The 19781-nt window shown below is 37.8% G+C and overlaps 1 protein-coding gene across 50 annotated transcripts in view; it reads left to right on the top strand.

Moving 5' to 3' along the window:
* The window catches only part of TRDN (triadin), a 414935-nt gene that overhangs the window by 110524 nt on the left and 284630 nt on the right, over window positions 1-19781 (top strand). For all 50 annotated transcript variants that reach the window (XM_086317033.1, XM_086317034.1, XM_086317035.1 and 47 more), the window contains exon 5: window positions 6821-6880. In XM_086317033.1, the coding sequence (XP_086173159.1) occupies window positions 6821-6880 (60 nt within the window). The remainder of the gene's footprint in view (window positions 1-6820; window positions 6881-19781) is intronic.

Genomic DNA, 19781 nt, shown 5'->3' on the forward strand with positions numbered 1-19781 from the left:
TTTATGGCTTGATGATGTATTTTTATTTCATATTAGTGTTGAATGATATTCCATGTCTGGAGGTACAACAGTATATTTCTTCACTTACCTGCTGAAATATACCTCAGTTGCTTCCAAGTTTTGACAATTATAAATAAAGTTCCTGTAAACAAATAAGAAAAAAACCCTACCTTTTGTACAAGTGTTGCAATTTACAATATCTTTCATATACATTTTAAAATTTCCACCAATAGTAAAATCCTGCAACTTTCTCCAGCATTTCTAATAGGAAGTAAAAATGTTGAGAAATACAACGTTTTACTGTCTCAAAATTTTCAACCACACGCATTTTAGTGTTTAAGTCATTTGGGCATTCTGTCATAAATAACAGGTGAAATACTATCTACCACAACTTTCTTTGTTGTGTAGGAGTTGGTTGTTTATAATTTTGCTCAAATATTTATTTTTTAACTTAATATGTATTTATCAGGTAGTTAGTATGTGCCAATTATTATTGAAAATTTACTGTGAAACAAAATAGACATAGTTTTTGCCCTCAGAAAATTTAGAATTTAGTAAGGGAGATGATAATAATAATAATAATAGCCAATATTTACATAATGTTTATCAGATACCAGGTGCTGCTCTAAATCCTTTAACATTTTAACTTATGTTATTCCTCATGTAAATCTATGTGGTTGTGATGGTTTAGTCACTAAGTCATGTCCAACTCTTTTGTGACCCCATGGACTATATAGCTTGCCAGGCTTCTCTGTCGTTGGGATTTCCCAAATAAAAATACTGGAGTGGGTTGCCATTTCCCTCTCCAAGGGGTCTTCCCTACCTAGAAACTGAATCCAGGACTCACACATTGCAGGTGGTCTCCTGCATTGCAGGCAGATTCCTTACTGAGCCATTAGGGAAGCCTAAATCTATGTGGGAGGTACTATTGTAAACCTCATTTTCCAGATGAGGACATAAAGTTCGCACAGCTAGTAGGTATGAGAATTATATTTGAATGGAGTAGATTGACTCAAGCATTAATTATCTTCCAACACTAAATTGCATTTTAATACATGCCAGCAATGATAATGTTTTTGTGTAGATCTTTTAATAGTCTATGTGTCCAGAGTTTTCTAACAAAATGCATTTTAATTATGCCAGAATTTTATTGATTTATATCATCTTTAGTATGACAGTTATTCAAATAATCGTTTAATCCAGAAATAATGAATACTCTAAATAATACTAATGTTTATTTTTTTTTCAGCAACATAATAAGTTATTACATCTCCTTCTCTTGGTTCTGAGCACTTTACAAGTCTGATGCTGAGACTAATACTTCTTCAGAGACGTTGAACTGTAATCCAATTACTTATTTGGCATTCGACTTTAGAAAAACACCCTGACCTAGGAGGGTATATTTTTTATTATCTCCATTGAATTATAAAGCATGAAAGCCAGAGTTTAAATTCTCTGGATTCCTTTAATAAGAAAAATGTCTAAATGCCTTAAAGCCTAGGAAAGTGAGATGAATAATAATAAGAATCTGAAAGAAGACTTATACTTTTTTCTCCACTTCTCATATTTACACATACTTCCCTACAGATAATGAGAAATGTGACTGAGAAACAGGACTAGCGAAAGGAGTTGGAATACACTTCCCATTTCTGTGGAAGTAACTTGCCCTTCTCTTAAGTACCCCTTGTATCATTACAAACACGGTAAGCACTAGTGGAGAACTGATTCGTATCAGTTAAGGTTATTGATAATTCAGTAAAACGAAGGGTTTCCTTTCATTACTTTCTGACACACTGAGATAACTGTCACTCTTTCCCATTTGTTTTTCCCTTCTCCAATTCTCAAAATTTTAAATTGAACTCTGTACCTTTGAGGACCTATGGATAGTCTGACACCTGGGATTGAAATTCTTTGACTTCCTGCTTTTTAAGACACAAACCAATCTCTCAGGTTTACTGTTACCAAATGGTTTATCATTCCAACTAGAATCTGATCCTGAGACTTATCACATTCTCAGAGACACTGGACTGTAACCTAAGGTAAAGAACATACATTTGGAGGTAAATAATGACTGCTTTGACCTTTTTCTTTGTCCCTTGTGTCCAGAATTGGTTCAGGTTTAGTGAACTATTTTTAAGGAGTGTCAAAGTTAAATGAAACTTTATGCTGCTATGCATTACTGCTGTGTCATGTAAGTAGAGGCATTTCCCCTGTCTATAGACATTATTGAATAACTAGAAGCTAGTATTAATATACAAAATTTTATTTTTCTTTGAGTTTTGCTGAAAGCCATAGGGTAATAAATTTCTACTTTACTGACTTGAATCTTTAAATTTAATTTTCCATTCTCACACGAATGGCCCTTAGCTGGCAAGAGCAGTTGAGAGTAAGAAATTAGGCATTATCTGTTTATGAGAAAAAAGATCTTTCTGAAGTCTAAATTGGTAGCATGCTGTTACTCAGTTGGGCAGGAGCCTGAATGGTCATCATTTCCTGGCTGAAGTGTAAGGAGATAGAACTGGCAGGCACACTGCGTAGAGGCTGCATTGGCTTCTTTGGACATTTGATAGCCGTGGACAGTGACAATAGTGATGTAATACAATCCCCAAAGAAAATGTAATGTTGCAATAGAACATGCAGAGACATTTAATTTATCCTCAAGTTTGAAAAGTAGGGGCAGAAAAATTTTGCTTTTTCTCTTCTAGGTTTTTTGCTGGTCTAATAATTAAATTGATATAAGACAGACTAAGAGGAGAAAAATAAAGTTCGTACATATGGAAGCCTCATTAAAAATAAGAAACCCGAAGGGCAGCCAAGTATTTAAGACTTATATAATTAGCATCCTGAGCTAAGGAAAGGGAGAGTGGTCTGAGGACACAAAGGGAAGGAAGGCCATTCAGAAGAAGGGACAATAGATGTTTGGAAAATAAAGATTGTTCTGTTATACAGATAAGTTTCTTGTATCTCTGGTTATAGCTTTCTCTTTGGTACAGGCCATCTTTCCATGTATATTTAGGCACTTGAAGGGAAGGTAAAGAGCTTTTTCTGAATCTACTGGGCTTTGATTGCCTTATGCCAAAGAGATGTGTTTCACGGTAGCAAAATCAGTTCCAATTCAGAATCATCAGAAATAAGTTTCTTTTGTCATCTACAAGCAAATAAATGTATGTGTGTATGCCTTTACAAAATTGGTTGTGCCTGTCTGCACTTATGTGTACAGAAATACTAAGTCTTCAAGAGATCATCAAATAAAAAAAATTGTTGATGATGTTTTTGCAAAACACTATCTATGTAAGTCATTATATTTCACTGTTAGCCGTAGAGACTTGTATGTGCACACACTGTGTGTGTGTGTGTGTGAGTTTTAATCTGGGACTCCCACTTTCAAAAAATCTGAATGTATCTTTCCAGATCAGTGGAGCTGTCTTAGTTTATTGAAAGCTGAAGTTCAGAATCAGAAATAGAAAAAGTTAGGACTTTGTCCTTGAGACTGTAATGAGCAGGACCCTCAGGGGCTCCCTGGACTGAAAGCCTCTCTGTATCACCCATTTCTTGTTTGTAGGGGATAAAAGAGGCCTTAGTCTCTGAGGCCTTCTCTGAGTTCCAAATTGCAGACTCAAGCAGTTACTAACTAAGAAAGTGAGGAGATGCAGAAAAGTAGTCAATCTAGAAAAGTAATGATAGCTTCAACAATAGTTCAGTCACAGAAGATGCAACATTTTATATAAATTTTTAATTTAGAATGTTTCATCCCATTTCTGTATTCAAATAGAATATAGAAATTAATCCCCTTTGGGAATAAGAAATTATTTCTTAAGGATGATTCCCTTGGTGCTTGCAAAGACCACTCTAAATCTTTGACCACTCTGAATCATTTTACTTAATCAGACTGAATTATACAAGGCACCAGTCTTCTCCATTGCTTCTGGTAGTTTAAATAGGAGGGAGGAAGGAGAATGGTATGGGCAAGGGAGCATTTTCAGTTTGGTTTTATGATTCATTTATAGAAGATTCAACCCTGTAGATGACCTAAAAAGGTAATTTGCCTGCCCCAGGACCAGACCAGTACTGTCCAAAACTAATATAGTGTGAGCCACATGTATATTTAAATTTTTTTTGAGTAACCACATTATAAAATTATAAAAAGAAAAATAAAATAAGAACTTCCCTGGTAGCTGTAAAGAATCTGCCTGCAATGCAGGAGACCTTGGTTCGATTCCTGGGTCTGGAAGATCCCCTGAAGAAGGGAATGGCTACTCACCCCACTGTTCTTGCCTGGAGAATGCCAAGGACAGAGGAGCCTGGTGGGCTGCAGTTTATGGGATTATGAAGAGTCTGACATGACTGAGCACAGCACAAAAAGAAAAATATGGAATTAATTTGAATAATATTTCTTATTTAATCTTTAGTATCAGTCAGATCTCAACCAAAGAAGTAAAACCAGTAGGAAATTATGCAGGTATATTTATCTATTAAGACATTTGTTGCAAGGAATTGGCCTATGTGATTGTGCAGACTGGCTGAGCAAATCAGAAGGCACAGGACAGGCAGTTAGAAAGTAAAAATCATGAGCAAGCTTGAGCCCATGTACATGCACCAAAGCGTTGTACACCCAAAGACTTTATTCTTTCTCCCAGGGAACCTCAAACCTGTTTCTAAGACCTTTCAATAGAATCAGACAAGCCCGCCCAGATGATCCAGAATTATGTTATTTAAAAATCAATAAACTAGGAATTTTAATTATATCTGCAAAATACCTTCATAGAAACTTCTACATTGGGCTTCCCTGATAGCTCAGTTGGTAAAGAATCTGCCTCTAATGCAGGAGACCCCAGTTTGATTCCTGGATCAGGAAGATCTGCTAGTGAAAGGATAGGCTACCCACTCCAGTATTCTTGGGCTTCCCTTGTGTCTCAGCTGGTAAGGAATCTGCTCACAATGCAGGAGACCTGGGTTGGGAAAAACCCCTGGAGAAGGGAAAGGTTTACCCACTCCAGTATTCTTTCCTGGAGAATTCCATGGACTGTGTAGTGCATGGGGTCGCAAAGAGTCTGACACAACTGAGTGACTTTCACTTTCAACCTCTAGTTAGTGTTCATCTGGATGATTCGAGATCATAGCCTAGCCAAGTTGACACACAAATAAAACCACCACAATATGTCCAAAATAATATCATTCCAATATGTAAGTAATATAAAAATTATGATATATTTTATTCTTTTTAGCATTAAGTCTTCATAAACCGCTTTGTACTTACATTTATAGCACATTTCAGTTCAGATTAATCACATATCATATCCTTAACATGTACACATGTCTAGTGGCCACTGCATTGGGCAATATGGGTGACAAAGAGTGATTGCTCTAAAGATATAAATTGTCAATAAAGGTCACTTGACAATATCTAATGACATTCTTTGTAGTCATGACTAGGGATGGCGTAGCATCTAGAATCATTTAATAGGGTGCTGTGCTGCTCAGTACTCTACAGTGCACACAATAGCCCTACCCACCTCCAAATAATGATTTTTCCCAATCCAAAAATCAATAATGCTAGGATGAGAAACCATGCTTTGGAGTAAGATCTGGAGGCATAAAGTAGAGATTAATAATAATAATAATGAGAGAAGCTGGAAGGTAAATGTTTCCTATGCTCTTTGGAAATCGTTCCATGCACCTTGAAGGCTTTTTCTGTTGTTTTTTTTTTTTTTTTCCAGAAATGTAGTTGGAAATCTTAACTCTTCTGTATCTCCATTGCCATTTTCAGTCATGAAGGGGATAAGGGTAGAAGAGTGGCTTTATAAATAGTATAACTGATTAATGGGGAAAATGAGGGGAGGAGATCTTCACAATGTGATTATTTCTTTAACTGGTGAGTGAAAGAAACTGTCTTTTCTGAAGATTTTAGTATTTTCCTCTAGTTGATCTTGATTTTAGACATCCAGAAAAATCATAAAAATGCAAATTCAAACATACAAATGGAAAATTTAGAATAAGTACAGTAATTAGCACCATCTCAGACCATCTGTAGAATAAAGTTATGATAAATAAATAAGTAAAACTCATTAGCATTTTTATAAGAAACACCATGGTATTTAAGACTAAGTCTCTTTTCAGAGGTAGTAATCATATTTGTAAACTCTAATCTCAAATTTACTTCTGTCCAAATTAACTGCAAATTCAGAATTAACTATATTTTCTAAGCCTTGGCAATGTATATATACTGAACTAGCAGCAAATCAAATATATGTCTTAAAACCTGATATTTAGAAAAAATGTAATAGCTAACTAATTCTATGAAATGTGTCTATCTGCTTGCAGTAATTATTGGTTAAATGCAATGCCAAATTTTGATTCTAAACCTGGCTTAGAATCAATACTTCTGAGATATATTTATTAGATAGTTACAGTTCATTTCACAAATTCTTAATTTAATATGTAAAAACTAAATCTTTCTAAATCTAAATGACATTTTTACTAAGGAGCCTTAATTTGTATTGAGAGTAATTGAAATAAAACATAATTATAATTTGTGATCAGATTTAGCACTGAAAACAGTGGCAACATTTATTGATGTAAGTTTTAAGCTTTTTCAATAACTCTAATTTTTAGATAACTTCAAGTTTTTCCTTATATCAATAAATGAGGGATTTATGTGGCAATATGTTTCAATGATTCTTTCCTTTTAGATACCTATAAATTTGTTGGATAAAATAATTTGGACTTCATGGTAATATTATGACATTTAGATCATAGTTATGATTTATATTTTGTACATTTTCAAAAAGAGTTTTTAAAAGCAAATCATAATTTTTCCTAGAAATACACAAAGAAAAGACTGAAAAACTGGAGAAACCTGAAAAGAAAATACAAACTAAAGGTAAGTGTTGAATTTTATGTTTAATCTTGTTTTTATTCAGGGTATATATTTTGTACATTTACATGAGAGAATGGAAAATTTTTATGTTTTGTGCTGTTTTGTCTTAATTTTTGATAGTGTTTAAGTAAGTTTACTTCTAGGGAAACTCTGTATAAATATATAATGCTTAATTATTGGATCAGAATAACTTCAAAATGGGTGACAGTCTTTCAGTTATTTGCAGTCAGCTTTTGTTTATTAAGCTAGTACCACAAACATATATTTTGACCTATTAGCAAGCAATTTTCTGTCTTTAATCAGTTAATATAATAAATCAGAGCTCGGTTCTTTTTAACTTGAATTTTTTTATGCCATGCAATACCTTCAAAATAGTCAGCATAGAAATAAAAGTTTTGTCCTATCTCACTGATGACTGCTGTGGTCTCAGAGCTTGCTTAAACAGTCTCAAGGAGTAGAGGCACAATGACAGCGTGATAATTAATGTCCTTTTCAGCTCAACTGAATCTCGTAACTGAAATCTTGCATTTGAAGCGTACGAATAATGGCCAGCATTGTCTTGTTCATCTTGCAAGCATCATTTTTCTAGGAGTGACCCATGTAGTCCTAAAACTTAAAAAAAATGAAAAACACTTATAGGAAGCAAAAACATTCAAAAGAACATGTTTCTTAAGATGCCCCAGTTTCCCCAGTGGTCAGTCTCATGTGATAGTGGGTGAGCCAGAGCAAAAATAAAAACCTTACTATTACTGAATTTGTGTGATGCAGACTGAAAATGAAAGAGTTTTCCTGGATAAAAATCGAATGTTGTCTAATATTTATTATGTCAAAAACTGACTAGTACAAAATGATCTGTACAAATATCAAAGTTTCAAGTAGTAATTTCATACAAGTTCTAATTAAGCTGAAATTATACCAGTATGTGATTCCACACTAAAATACCATGTTTTCTTTTTTAATATACTTCATGTACTTTCTTTTTGTGAAGAGTTCAAATCATTCTGCAAATATTATGTCTTTAATCCTAATGTTTGAATTAGTTCCAGATTGGTCAGCTAATCTTTATACAACCAGGGACAATGAAGGTTACTCAGTTGAAACCTATTTATATTTGGACTTAGAGAACTAACGTCTTCTTTCTACTCCCTTTCCCTTTTGGTTCTTAATTCCTTTAGTCAGGGAAATTGGACACAGCTCTTGGCTGTGGATTGACTAAGCTAGCCATCACTGAACTGGTTATGTGTTTCTATCGGCTGGAGGTTAAACAGAAACTCAACTGGTTCCACATGATTTGGGTGTCTGCTGTTTCATCTTGCAGACTGTACTACTAATCTAATAGCAGTGCTGCTGGAGTGGATGTGGTGATACAGATGGTACCATTTGCATTTTGGACCTGGCTCTATTAGAATCCTGCTGTTAAAGACTTTGAGCAGCGGGCTGTAGAGTGGGTTTATTAAACAAGTGAGTTTTGCATAATTAAAACAGTGAATCTGGATGAAGTTTAAAATAAACTTCTGAAAGGCTGGGCTAGAGATTAGTACCTGAATATATTTCCTGAATAGATGAAATATATTTTGGGAAAATGAACATTTCTCAAGAAAGAGAAAATGGAGCTTCAGTTGTTCAACAGTGAAATAGGCTTCAGAGATACTTTTTCTACAATTTTTTTTTTCGTGCAAGTATGAACAAAAAATTTCATTTTACTGCTTAGTTTCCTCATCCAGGTAGAACAGGGTAAAACGTGCTTTCTATTCCCAAGTATTTCAGTGAAAATAAATGTGGTTTTATAACTGCTCATTTGTCTAGATAAATATTTTCTCTATGCCACATTGCATATCAGTTATGGTTATATATGATAGATAGTTAGGAATTTGTTATCAAAGCACTTGAATTCTTATATGGAATGGTAGAGTATATCCGAGGTAATAGTAGCCTGCAATGATTACAGACAAGCCAGCAAATATCTGAGTCTAAAGAGATATGTTATGCAGAAGCTGGTGTATTAACTTCTGTTGCACAAAATGTCTTCACTCCTCTGTATTCTTTGTCCTAAAAATTAATATCACCATTCACCCATGTTATTCAAGCTAAAAAGTTAGGAGTCATTTTGACCTAAAGTGGTATGCACCCCTGACTGGACCTTAGAATCATCTGGATAGGTTTTAAAGTATATATATCCAGGCCTTCCCTGGTGGCTCAGTGGTAAAGAATCTACCTGGGAATGAGGGTGACATGGGTATGACCCCTGTTCTAAGAGGATCCTACATGATGTGGAGCAACCAAGCCTCTGTGCCACAACTACTAAGCCTGTGCTCTAGAGCCTGGGAACTACTGAGCCCATGTGCCACAGCTACTGAAGCCCATGTGTCCCAGAGCCCACGCCCAGCAAAAAGAGAAACCACCACAATGTGAAGCCCATACACTGAAACTCGAAAGCAGCCCCCACTCACCTCAACTAGAGAAAAATCTGTTCATCATTGAAGACCCAGCACAGCCAAAAATAAAATAGAAAGAAGAGGTTGTAATTTTCTTTTAAGCCAAATATATATATATATATATATATATATATATATCCATATGCAGATTCCATCCTGGTTCCTTTAACGTTTGGGAGGTAAGGCTGGAATTCAAGTCAACCTCTTCAAATGAGAGGTCATGGTTAGAATATAGTCAAATTCCTGGCCTAGAGTTCAAGTATATCCCACAGAAGTTCTCTTTGACCAGCCAGTATGTTAAAATAACTTACACCTGGATGTCATTAGGTAGAACCTGCACCCTCTGTTTATCAGTCTCCTCCATTCTCCCTTGTCACTACTGGAGTAGACATTTATCTATCTGCTTTATCTCTGAGGACCTTTGAGTTGCAATCCCTGACTTGTTGGTGTCTTTCAACACCAAAGCCCAATCCTGCTTAGCCCCTTGTTGTCCTCCCTTTTCACTCTAGTTTAGTCCATTCTCACCTCTCCTCTCCCATTATTATCCCTTCTACAATCATCTACCAATTAGGTTGTGACAGTCACTTCTTAAGTAACTTCTGCCTTAACCTCTCAGGCCTCCCCTGCATTAGCCCACCAGGCTCCTCTGTCCACGGGATTTTCTAGGCAAGAATACTGGAGTGGGTTGCCATCTCCTTCTCCAGGGGATCTTCCCAACCCAGGGGTCGAACCCAGGTCTCCCACATTGCAAGCTGATTCTTTACTGTCTGAGCCACTATGGAAGCCCCCATTAACCTCTCAAATCCATATGAATCATACTCATGGGCTTAAATCTATCTGTTGTCATCACAGTGCTATATACAGAGATAAAAGCCACACTGTCTGTCCTGAGATAAAAGGCCCTCATCATATGATCACTAATAGATAGCCCTACACATTTCCAGCTTTGTCCACTTTACTGCTTACCATCCTTACTCTGCAACCTCATTAGTCCCTTCCATTCCCAACTCTCTCCTTGCTTCGCACCAGCACTGCAGTCCAGACCCCACCAACACCCCCAACCCCATGCCACAGACTGAACTGTCGGGCAGTCCCTAAGCCAGCCCTGCTGCTATCTCGTAATTCTGTGCTTTTATATGCCTGTCCTCTTGACCATCAGCCACAGGGCAGGCTTCTGCTCATTTCTTTGATTCTCAGATGGAAAGTCAAATCCTTCAATAGGCCTCCTTTGCTATTGCTCACTCTGTGAGCATTTAGTTACTTCCTCCATGCTACTTTACATCCATGCCTTCAACCTTTAAAGCATTTTGACACCAAATTTTAAATGTGGGTATGTGGATCTAACTCACTGGGAGCAGAAACAGTTTGTCTTCTTATATGTTCTAGGTCTGTGTTGACATTTGCTCATATGATTCTGTGTTTCCTTATCAGTGAACAAAGAGATTCAGACTCAGTGGTCTCTCAGGATTGGATCAGCTCTGAGTTTGTGTGCTTATATTAAATTGAAAACGATTCTAATATCCTCTGTCCCAAACAATTGCCCCATATGGGGATGGGACCCTTGCTTCAGTTCCCCCACTCGCCAAGGGCAGGTCCAGTCTGTTTTTTTTCCCACTACTTTCTTCATCCTACCGCGTTTTGGGTGCTTCTATATATTCTTTACCAGTGGTCAGGTATTCCTGCCCGCTGTCAGCTGGTGTTCTGCAAGATCTCCTGTGTCTGAAGGTGTATTCCTGATATATCTGTGGAGAGAGATGTACTCCACTTCCACCTACTCCTCCGCCACCTTCCGTCTCCTCAAAAATCATTCTAATATCTCTAAAGTGCCAAACATATGAAACACACTCAACATATGTTGAAATATCAATGAATTAATTAGTAAAGCATTTGTTTTCTCTATTTTGTTAATATTGACTTGATTCTGATGGAGAGCTATTTCATTTGCCATTTCTGTGTTTATTTTCAAATATATATAATTATGAATATATGAATATGAATATGAATATATGAATATGCCTATATGAATATAATAGGCCACTGTAATGTCAAATTTATTTGGTGAGAGGCAATTGAAGAATTTAACAGTTCCATATTAAAACAAAAACTGTCTGTAACGTGTAATCAGAAAAACCCACAATAAGTATATAATATAATAATATCAGTTAAAGTAATACAGATTAATTTGGACACTTTGGAAAGTACAAAAAAAGAGAAAGAAATTCAATTATCAAATTAGCAAAATTCAATTATCCAGCGAAAAATAGTAATTCATTTTTTACTTCTCCCCCTTTTTTTCCCTCCATGTGTTTACTCTTTAATTGAGTATTATCTTATTTCTTTTTCAATTGCAAATTTAATTGCTGGTTTCAGATAACAGTTACGCTTCTACTTAACTATTAAACATATCAATATATTCATAGAACAAAGTAAACCAGAAAAGACTAGAACTTGATGATAAACATATAACTAGGTGAGAGCATTTTGTCTCTCTAGAATGGCTCCTAGACAATAGAAGGGCCTTTTAAGCATTCAGAGCAATAGGTGTCTGCTACATCCACTTGGGTTTTCAAGTGTTCATGTGGAGAACTGACCTTTAGGAATAGGGAGGTAATTTACAAGGCAGGGTGTGTGCTGAGGAAGGGCATGTAATTAACATCTGAGTAGGCCAATTGGTGGGAATGGAGGAGTGACCCAGCAGACAGATGGTGTAAATAGAAAAACTGGCTATACCCATTAGGCAGTAATACATATTATTTTATTCACTGCAATTACTTTGTGCCAAACACTCTACTGAGCACTAAGAATTCAAAGAATAGGACTCAATCTAAGAAGAGACCTAAACAACCAAGCACATAGCCTCACCGTCGTGTGGTGAGTGCTCCAAAAAGAGATGTCCTGGAGGAAAGTGAAAGTGTTAGTTGCTGAGTCGTGTCCAGCTCTTTGCGACCCCATGGACTGTAGTCCACCAGGCTCCTCTGTCCATGGGATTTCCCCGGCAAGAATACTAGAGTGGGTTGCCATTTCCTTCTCCAGGGGATCTTCCCGACCCACGGATCAAACGGCTGTCTCCTGCATTACAGGAAGATTATTATTATAGGAAATATCCTGGAGGAGAAACACTATTTGAGGAAACAGCTGCTTGCCTCAGTTCCTGAGTAGGTTTTCTGGCAGGGCCTTAATTTGAGATTTAGGTGTGCACTCTAGAACCTTTAACGGAAGATGTAACAGCTAGTTCAGGGGGTCAGTCCTCAAGGAACCTGGTAGGAACTCTGTTGAGGGAGCACAAGAGTCCAGGGATTAGTGTTAGTATTAGTTTCCTAGGGCTGGCGTGACAAAGTACCGAAAACTGGGTGGTTTAAAATAGCAGAAGTTTCTTGTCTCCCAGTCATAGAGGCTAAAAGTCCAAAGTCAAGGTTTCAGCAGGGTTGGTTCTTCACAGGGCTGTGAGGGAGAATCTGCAGGCTTTTTCCCACCTTCGGTGGACTGGGGTAGGGGGTGAAGGAACTGGAAGGGTGTGCTGGCTTTCATTGGCTTGTAGACAAATCATTCCAGTCTCTGCCTTCAGATTCAGATGGTGTTTCTTCCCGGTCTCTGTCGCTGCCTGCTGTGTTCTTCTTTCTCTATCCAAATTTCCCCTTTTCATCACAACACCAGTCATATTGTATTAGGGCCTACCCTCCTGACCTCATTTTAACTTGATTACCTCTGTAAAGACTATGTTTCCAAATAAGGTTACATACCTTTTCTCCATAACATAATTAAAGTCAGCAGACCTTTTTAAAAAAGGGTTAAGAGACTGGTTTAGGATTGTTTCTGAGAAACAATTATAGGACTGGAATCATAGGTTGGCAAGGGATTTGGCTGAAGCTGAGACTCAAATGCCAGAGAGGACAGGGCATTAAAATGTATCTAAATATCCTGGAGCCCTTTATGAAAGAGCTCTCAAGTCCACAGATTAATTTAGTCATCCCATGTTGTATAAACTCACTTTTGCCTTCTCTCAGCTGGACTTAATTGACTCCTTAAAGTGCAAAATATATCTTATTTTCTTCTCTGGCTGCTGTGTATGATAAACCTGGAAAATGAGAACAGTAGGCCCTATACAAAGCTATACTTCTCCTCCTCCATAGCGATTATTCTTTTATGAGGAAATGATTACAGTTCTGACTGTGGCCATGTAGCCCCAGGTGAAGCAGAAATTACTCCTACAATTAAATCAGATTTGGGAGTAACACCAATCCTTTAGAATTAAAAGATCTATTTTGTAATTGAAAGCGTATGTATCAAATGAGCTTTGTAACCTTAGATAATTTGCCTAATCTTCACTTTAATACATAAATAAATATAATTTTACTATGAAAAAGAAGTGTGTGCATTGTTGTAGGCTAGATTGCCGATAACATGCTCAGGAAATCTAATCAGCACTTTGGCACATAAGGACAAGTCTGCACAGGACCTGGGATGGACAAGACAGCATGGTTGTGGGGAGAGTACTAGTTTAGCAACAGAATAACTATGTTCTTATTCTGCTCTACCGTGGACACTTAGGCAGCTGTATTTTCTTATCCATGGACAAAGAAATTCAGGCTAATTGATCTCTTAGGTTCTCCCAGCTCTAACATTGTGTGCTTATGTTAAAAATGATAAATTCTTCCTTTAAGAAAAATGGAAAATACAATCATAAAGAACTGTTTCTCTACTCAAGAATGCTTTTCTACTGAGTTCATTATCATCATTTAAAGTGTGTAGATCATTTTGTCTTAGCACAAAATTAAGATTCAACACATTAAAATTACAAAGAAGAAGCACACAGAGATATACACTATCCAAGAGTACATCTGGCATTTTTATTTAGCGGTGGCTAAAGCAAAATTTTTAAAAATGGGTTTAAAATGAATGTGTATCTTGCTGTTTCATAAAAAATGATGAATGGAAACGTGAATATATATGAATTTTATGAAGCTGTTTAAAATGTTGACCTATTTAAAATTTATAAACCACTTCGGTGCTAATACCTCCCACAACAGAAGTGCCAGAAATCTGAGAAATAGAGCAGTTAATTAAAAGAAAACTTGGTGAGGGGCACTTCCCTGATGGTCCAGCTTTTCAGACTCTGCACTTCCAATGCAGAAGGTGTGAGTTTGGTCCCTGATCTGGGAACTAAGATCCTAAATTCCAGGCCAGGGAACTAAAATCCCAAATGCAGTGTGGCGTACCAAAAAATAAGTAAAAATAGCAATAATAATAATAATATATTAAAAACAAAAAGAAAAATCAGTGAAATCTGTTACAGGTAATCACGCTCCCCAAGTGAAAGGTTAGTCCCTCAGTTGTGTCCACCTCTTGGGGACCCCTCAGACTTTAGCCCTCCAGGATCCTCTGTCCATGGGATTTTCCAGGCAAGAATTCTGGAGTGGGTTGCCATTTTCTCTTCCAGAGGATTTTCCCCGACTCAGGGATGGAACTCAGGTTTTACACTTTGCAGGCAGATTCTTTACCATCTGAGCCACCAAGGTGCTCCCCAAATTCTTTTACAATTCAAAGGTAATGTGCTATCTGATTCCTTTTGCTTTAGATACCCAAGATTAGTCCTGTCCAGTAGCTCTGAAATCAAGTATATGTTCCAGAATTTTGCTTCATTAAATTTTCTTGCTAACCATCAATTAACGAATAGAGTAGCCTATATAAATCAGTACTTTAAAACATTCGATGCCAAAACTTTTGAGTTTGAACTAAGAGCAGAGAGAACTGCAAAGGATTCTGACAACCTGGCCCTCAATGCCTGCTGCTTGGCCCCTTGGGAGTGTAGTGCCCATTAAAAGAACCCAGGGTCAGCTCACTGTGAGCACTGATACACTTCAGCAAAGGACACAGAGTCCGCCTGGCAGGTTGCCAGGACCAGGAGCTGTGGAAGCACAGAGCACAGCTGGCAGAGTGCTGGAGAGGGGACATGCGGGGAGGACGAGAGGCGCACTTTGGAGTTGAGCTGAGCTGAGTGTTCTGGTCAGGGAAAGGTCAGAGTCTGGGCAAGTGCAGGAACGGCGGGGCCCTGCCAACTCAGATGCCAAACATCAGGTCCGCTCCAACTGGCGGATTCCGTTTGTTTTTAATTGTCAGCCTGCCGAAGGGACTTTTGTTTCTTGTAAATAAGGGTGACAAACAAATTAAGCTCTAGCAGGTGCAACAAGCTTATTCTGCTCTGAGTTAAAACTGTCCTAGCTAAGATGTAACTTGCCAACAGAGCTGGTGACGAGAAAGGTACCTTTTTCTTCTTTCATATGAAAACTTCTGTGAATTCTAAGCAAACAGACACAGGACCTAATGTAACTGTTGCAGCAGATTACTTTTATTTTAGAGGGATTATTATGGCAGATATTGATGGTGGCACAGTTTTGATCAAAGTAATATCAAACCTTAGTGTCTGAGCTCAGTCTTGCCGAAGTTTGAAGTTTTCATCCAAGGAGTTTCAGAGGCTGTCTGCTGTGGTGAACAGCTCCCTAGAGCGTGTGATTCCAGCTGCTTCACTGAGCAGTATTATGGTACCATTTCTGAAGAGGATAATGAAGTTTCAGCATACAGGACTGTGTCTGTAAATCAAAACTTAGACTGTGAGGAACTGGATTTTTCCCCAGAGTAATAGGAATAAGGCATTAATATGCTAATTTGAGCCTGAGTTCAGCCCCCTAGCTCTTTTGATTTCATATTAATTCTTCCATTTATGCTCATGTACACATCAATTGGGAAATCCTTTAGAGGAATGGACAACCAGCTGTCCAAGGTGGCTGAGGTCCGGTCCTTCACAGAAGCAGAGACACAGATTAGGTTGTCTCCTGGGGGTCTAGCTAACCAGGGTTCCAAAAGCAAAGCTTATCTCATGCAAACTTCCTTTCCCCTAGAGAAACTTTAAAAGAGGCTTTGTTCTTGCCAGGACTTTCTTTTGGTTTTCAGCTTAATTAATAGTGCTCCAAAGAAACCAAAGCTATTTCTGGTCATGTGTGAGTGCTGATGTCCTCTCTTATTTTGTGAGATTTTTATATTAAACTTAGAAAACCCAAAAGAATCATTGAATGTGGAAAGTAGAAACAATGTCTGGATGATCTTTGTTTCTTCTGTTTCTCACTGAGATTTAATTATTTAAGAATTTTTTTAATGTAAAAAATGTTAATGATTGCAAGCAAGCAATGCATATTATATTATATCTATACAACATCACCAGTAAATAGAACTGTACTACATGATAAAAATAGCTCTTATAATATTTTAGAAATTTTCTCATTCAAAAATATCTAATGAGTCCACCATGTGACTGATACCATGTGATGGCTAGGATAAAAAAATAAAACAGTAGGGCATAGCCTCTAAAGACAGTTCACCTTCTTGGGATAAGTGGAGATGAAAGAACACTCTGCAGAGAAAGAGGCATTTGAGTCAGGGCTGAAAGGTTGCATGAAACAGAGGAAATGTGGGTGTGAGAAATCTTGGTGATGGCACAGCAGGCAGAAATGCAAAAGTTCCATATATTTATGGAACTCCAAGCATTTGTTACAGGTGGAATGTAAAGTTCAAAGGTAAATTCCTCATATGTAAGATTGGTTTGATAAGCAAATGTCAAATTACTGGAATAATAAGATATTTTTATATTTGATACAGTACCTCAGATCAGATCAGATCAGTCGCTCAGTTGTGTCCGACTCCTTGCGACCCCATGAATCACAGCACGCCAGGCCTCCCTGTCCATCACCAACTCCCAGAGTTCACTGAGACTCACGTCCATCGAGTCAGTGATGCCATCCAGCCATCTCATCCTCTGTTGTCCCCTTCTCCTCTTGCCCCCAATCCCTCCCAGCATTAGCGTCTTTTCCAATGAGTCAACTCTTCACATGAGGTGGCCAAAGTACTGGAGTTTCAGCTTGAGCATCATTCCTTCCAAAGAAATCCCAGGGCTGATCTCCTTCAGAATGGACTGGTTGGATCTCCTTGCAGTCCAAGGGACTCTCAAGAGTCTTCTCCAACACCACACTTCAAAAGCATCAATTCTTCGGCGCTCAGCCTTCTTCACAGTCCAACTCTCACATCCATACATGACCACAGGAAAAACCATAGCCTTGACTAGACGAACCTTTGTTGGTAAAGTAATGTCTCTGCTTTTGAATATGCTATCTAGGTTGGTCATAACTTTCCTTCCAAGGAGTAAGCATCTTTTAATTTCATGGCTGCAGTGATTTTGGAGCCCCCAAAAATAAAGTCTGACACTGTTTCCACTGTTTCCCCATCTATTTCCCATGAAGTGGTGGGACCAGATGCCATGATCTTCGTTTTCTGAATGTTGAGCTTTAAGCCAACCTTTTCACTCTCCGCTCTCACTTTCATCAAGAGGCTTTTTAGTTCCTCTTCACTTTCTGCCATAAGGGTGGTGTCATCTGCATATCTAAGGTTCTTGATATTTCTCCCGGCACTCTTGATTCCAGCTTGTGTTTCTTCCAGTCCAGCGTTTCTCATGATGTACTCTGCATATAAGTTAAATAAGCAGGGTGACAATATACAGCCTTGACGTACTCCTTTTCCTATTTGGAACCAGTCTGTTCCATGTCCAGTTCTAACTGTTGCTTCCTGACCTGCATACAGATTTCTCAAGAGGCAGATCAGGTGGTCTGGTGTTCCCATCTCTTTCAGAATTTTCCACAGTTTATTGTGATTGTGACAGATTATCATGCTAGGCAAGGAGGGAGATACTAACACTTTATCAGATCAACATATGATCAGATTTTCATGTTAGGGAGGCTACTCGGAGACTTAGAAAAATCAAAATCTAAGTGTTCAAGATACTATTCAGGATATTATTGTAATAATATTTATAATAATAATATACCCAAGAAGGATATCATAGTCCATCTTTTAAATGGTCTCTTTCCCTTTCTCCTTCCCACTCCCCTACTAGGTTAATTTCTTCTCATCATTCACATTCTTAAATCTCATTTCTACCAGCGGACCTTTCCCAAGCGCACAGATTAGATTAGGTCTCATTTTAAACATTGATATGCTTCTCCATTCTGAAGGAGATCAGCCCTGGGTGTTCTTTGGAAGGAATGATGCTAAAGCTGAAACTCCAGTACTTTGGCCACCTCATGCAAAGAGTTGACTCATTGGAAAAGACTCTGATGGTGGGAGGGATTGGGGGCAAGAGGAAAAGGGGATGACAGAGGATGAGATGGCTGGATGGCATCACCGACTAGATGGACGTGAGTTTGAGTGAACTCCGGTAGTTGGTGATGGACAGGGAGGCCTGGCGTGCTGTGATTCATGGGGTTGCAAAGAGTCGGACTCGACTGGGCGACTGAACTGAACTTAACTGATGCGTCCCTGAATATTTTCTTCGCAGCAATTATTTTAACTGCAATTAACTACCTTTGTAATTATTTGTTTAGCATCCATCATCCATTGTTGACAAGCATGAAGTCTGTCTTGACTAGCCAAGTCTTAACACATAGCCAGTGCTCTTTCTGTGAGAGTGAATGTCGCTCAGTCATGTCTGACTCTTTGTGACCCCATAGATTGTATAGTCCATGGAATTCTCAAGGACAGAATACTGGAGTGGAAAGCCTTTCTCTTCTCCAGGGGATCTTCCCAACCCAGGGATCGAACCCAGATCTCCCACATTGCAGGCAGATTCTTTACCAGCTGAGCTACCAAGGAATCCTAGCGCTATCCCTAACCCAATTTCTATATTTTAGTATAAATAAATGGTAGGTTGGAAATGTAATATTGGATAGAAGAAGATAAGTAAGAGGGATATTTAAAGGTAGAATTGAAGAAACTTGGCAAATGAACAAAAATGAGAAAGAAAAGATGAATCCTGGATGAGTCCCAAGTTACTAGGTTGGATAATTGGAGGTGCCATTAATAAGAGTTATGACTAAATTATAGGGGAAGATTATGACTTAAATTTGAGCCCTACTATATTAATTAATTGAATCATAGCTCATATTGAATTACATTTTGTTTTCTTTGAAACAGTTTGGTGTCCTTCTAGTCTCGCCTCAGTATAATTTCAAAAACTTTTAGTGTGGAAATTTTCTGAAGAAGATTAACATATATTGCATATACTAGATTGAGTGTTCTTTGCTTCATATTTAGATTATCTCTGTATTTTTGTCTTTATATTTTTAGTATTTCTCCAGTATTGAGTTGGCCTTCTTTGGCATATAGCATAATACATTTTGGGGCTTTTCTTGTGGCTCAGCTGGAAAAGAATCCACCTGCAATGCAGGAGACCTGGGTTCAATCCCTGGGTTGGGAAGATCCCCTGGAGAAGGGAAAGGCTACCCACTTCAGTATTCTGGCCTGGAGAATTCCATGGGGTCGCAAAGACTGAGACACAACTAAGCAACTTTCACATTTTAAAAAATTTTCCAATTCATTAAACTGAAGTTAAAGATTTGGAAAAGTTTAGGGATACTCTTTTCAATCAG

The sequence above is a fragment of the Bos grunniens genome, chromosome 9 (assembly GCF_055505025.1).
Source record: "Bos grunniens cultivar Pamir isolate PY7600 chromosome 9, Bosgru_T2T1.0, whole genome shotgun sequence".
Classification (NCBI taxonomy): domain Eukaryota; kingdom Metazoa; phylum Chordata; class Mammalia; order Artiodactyla; family Bovidae; genus Bos; species Bos grunniens.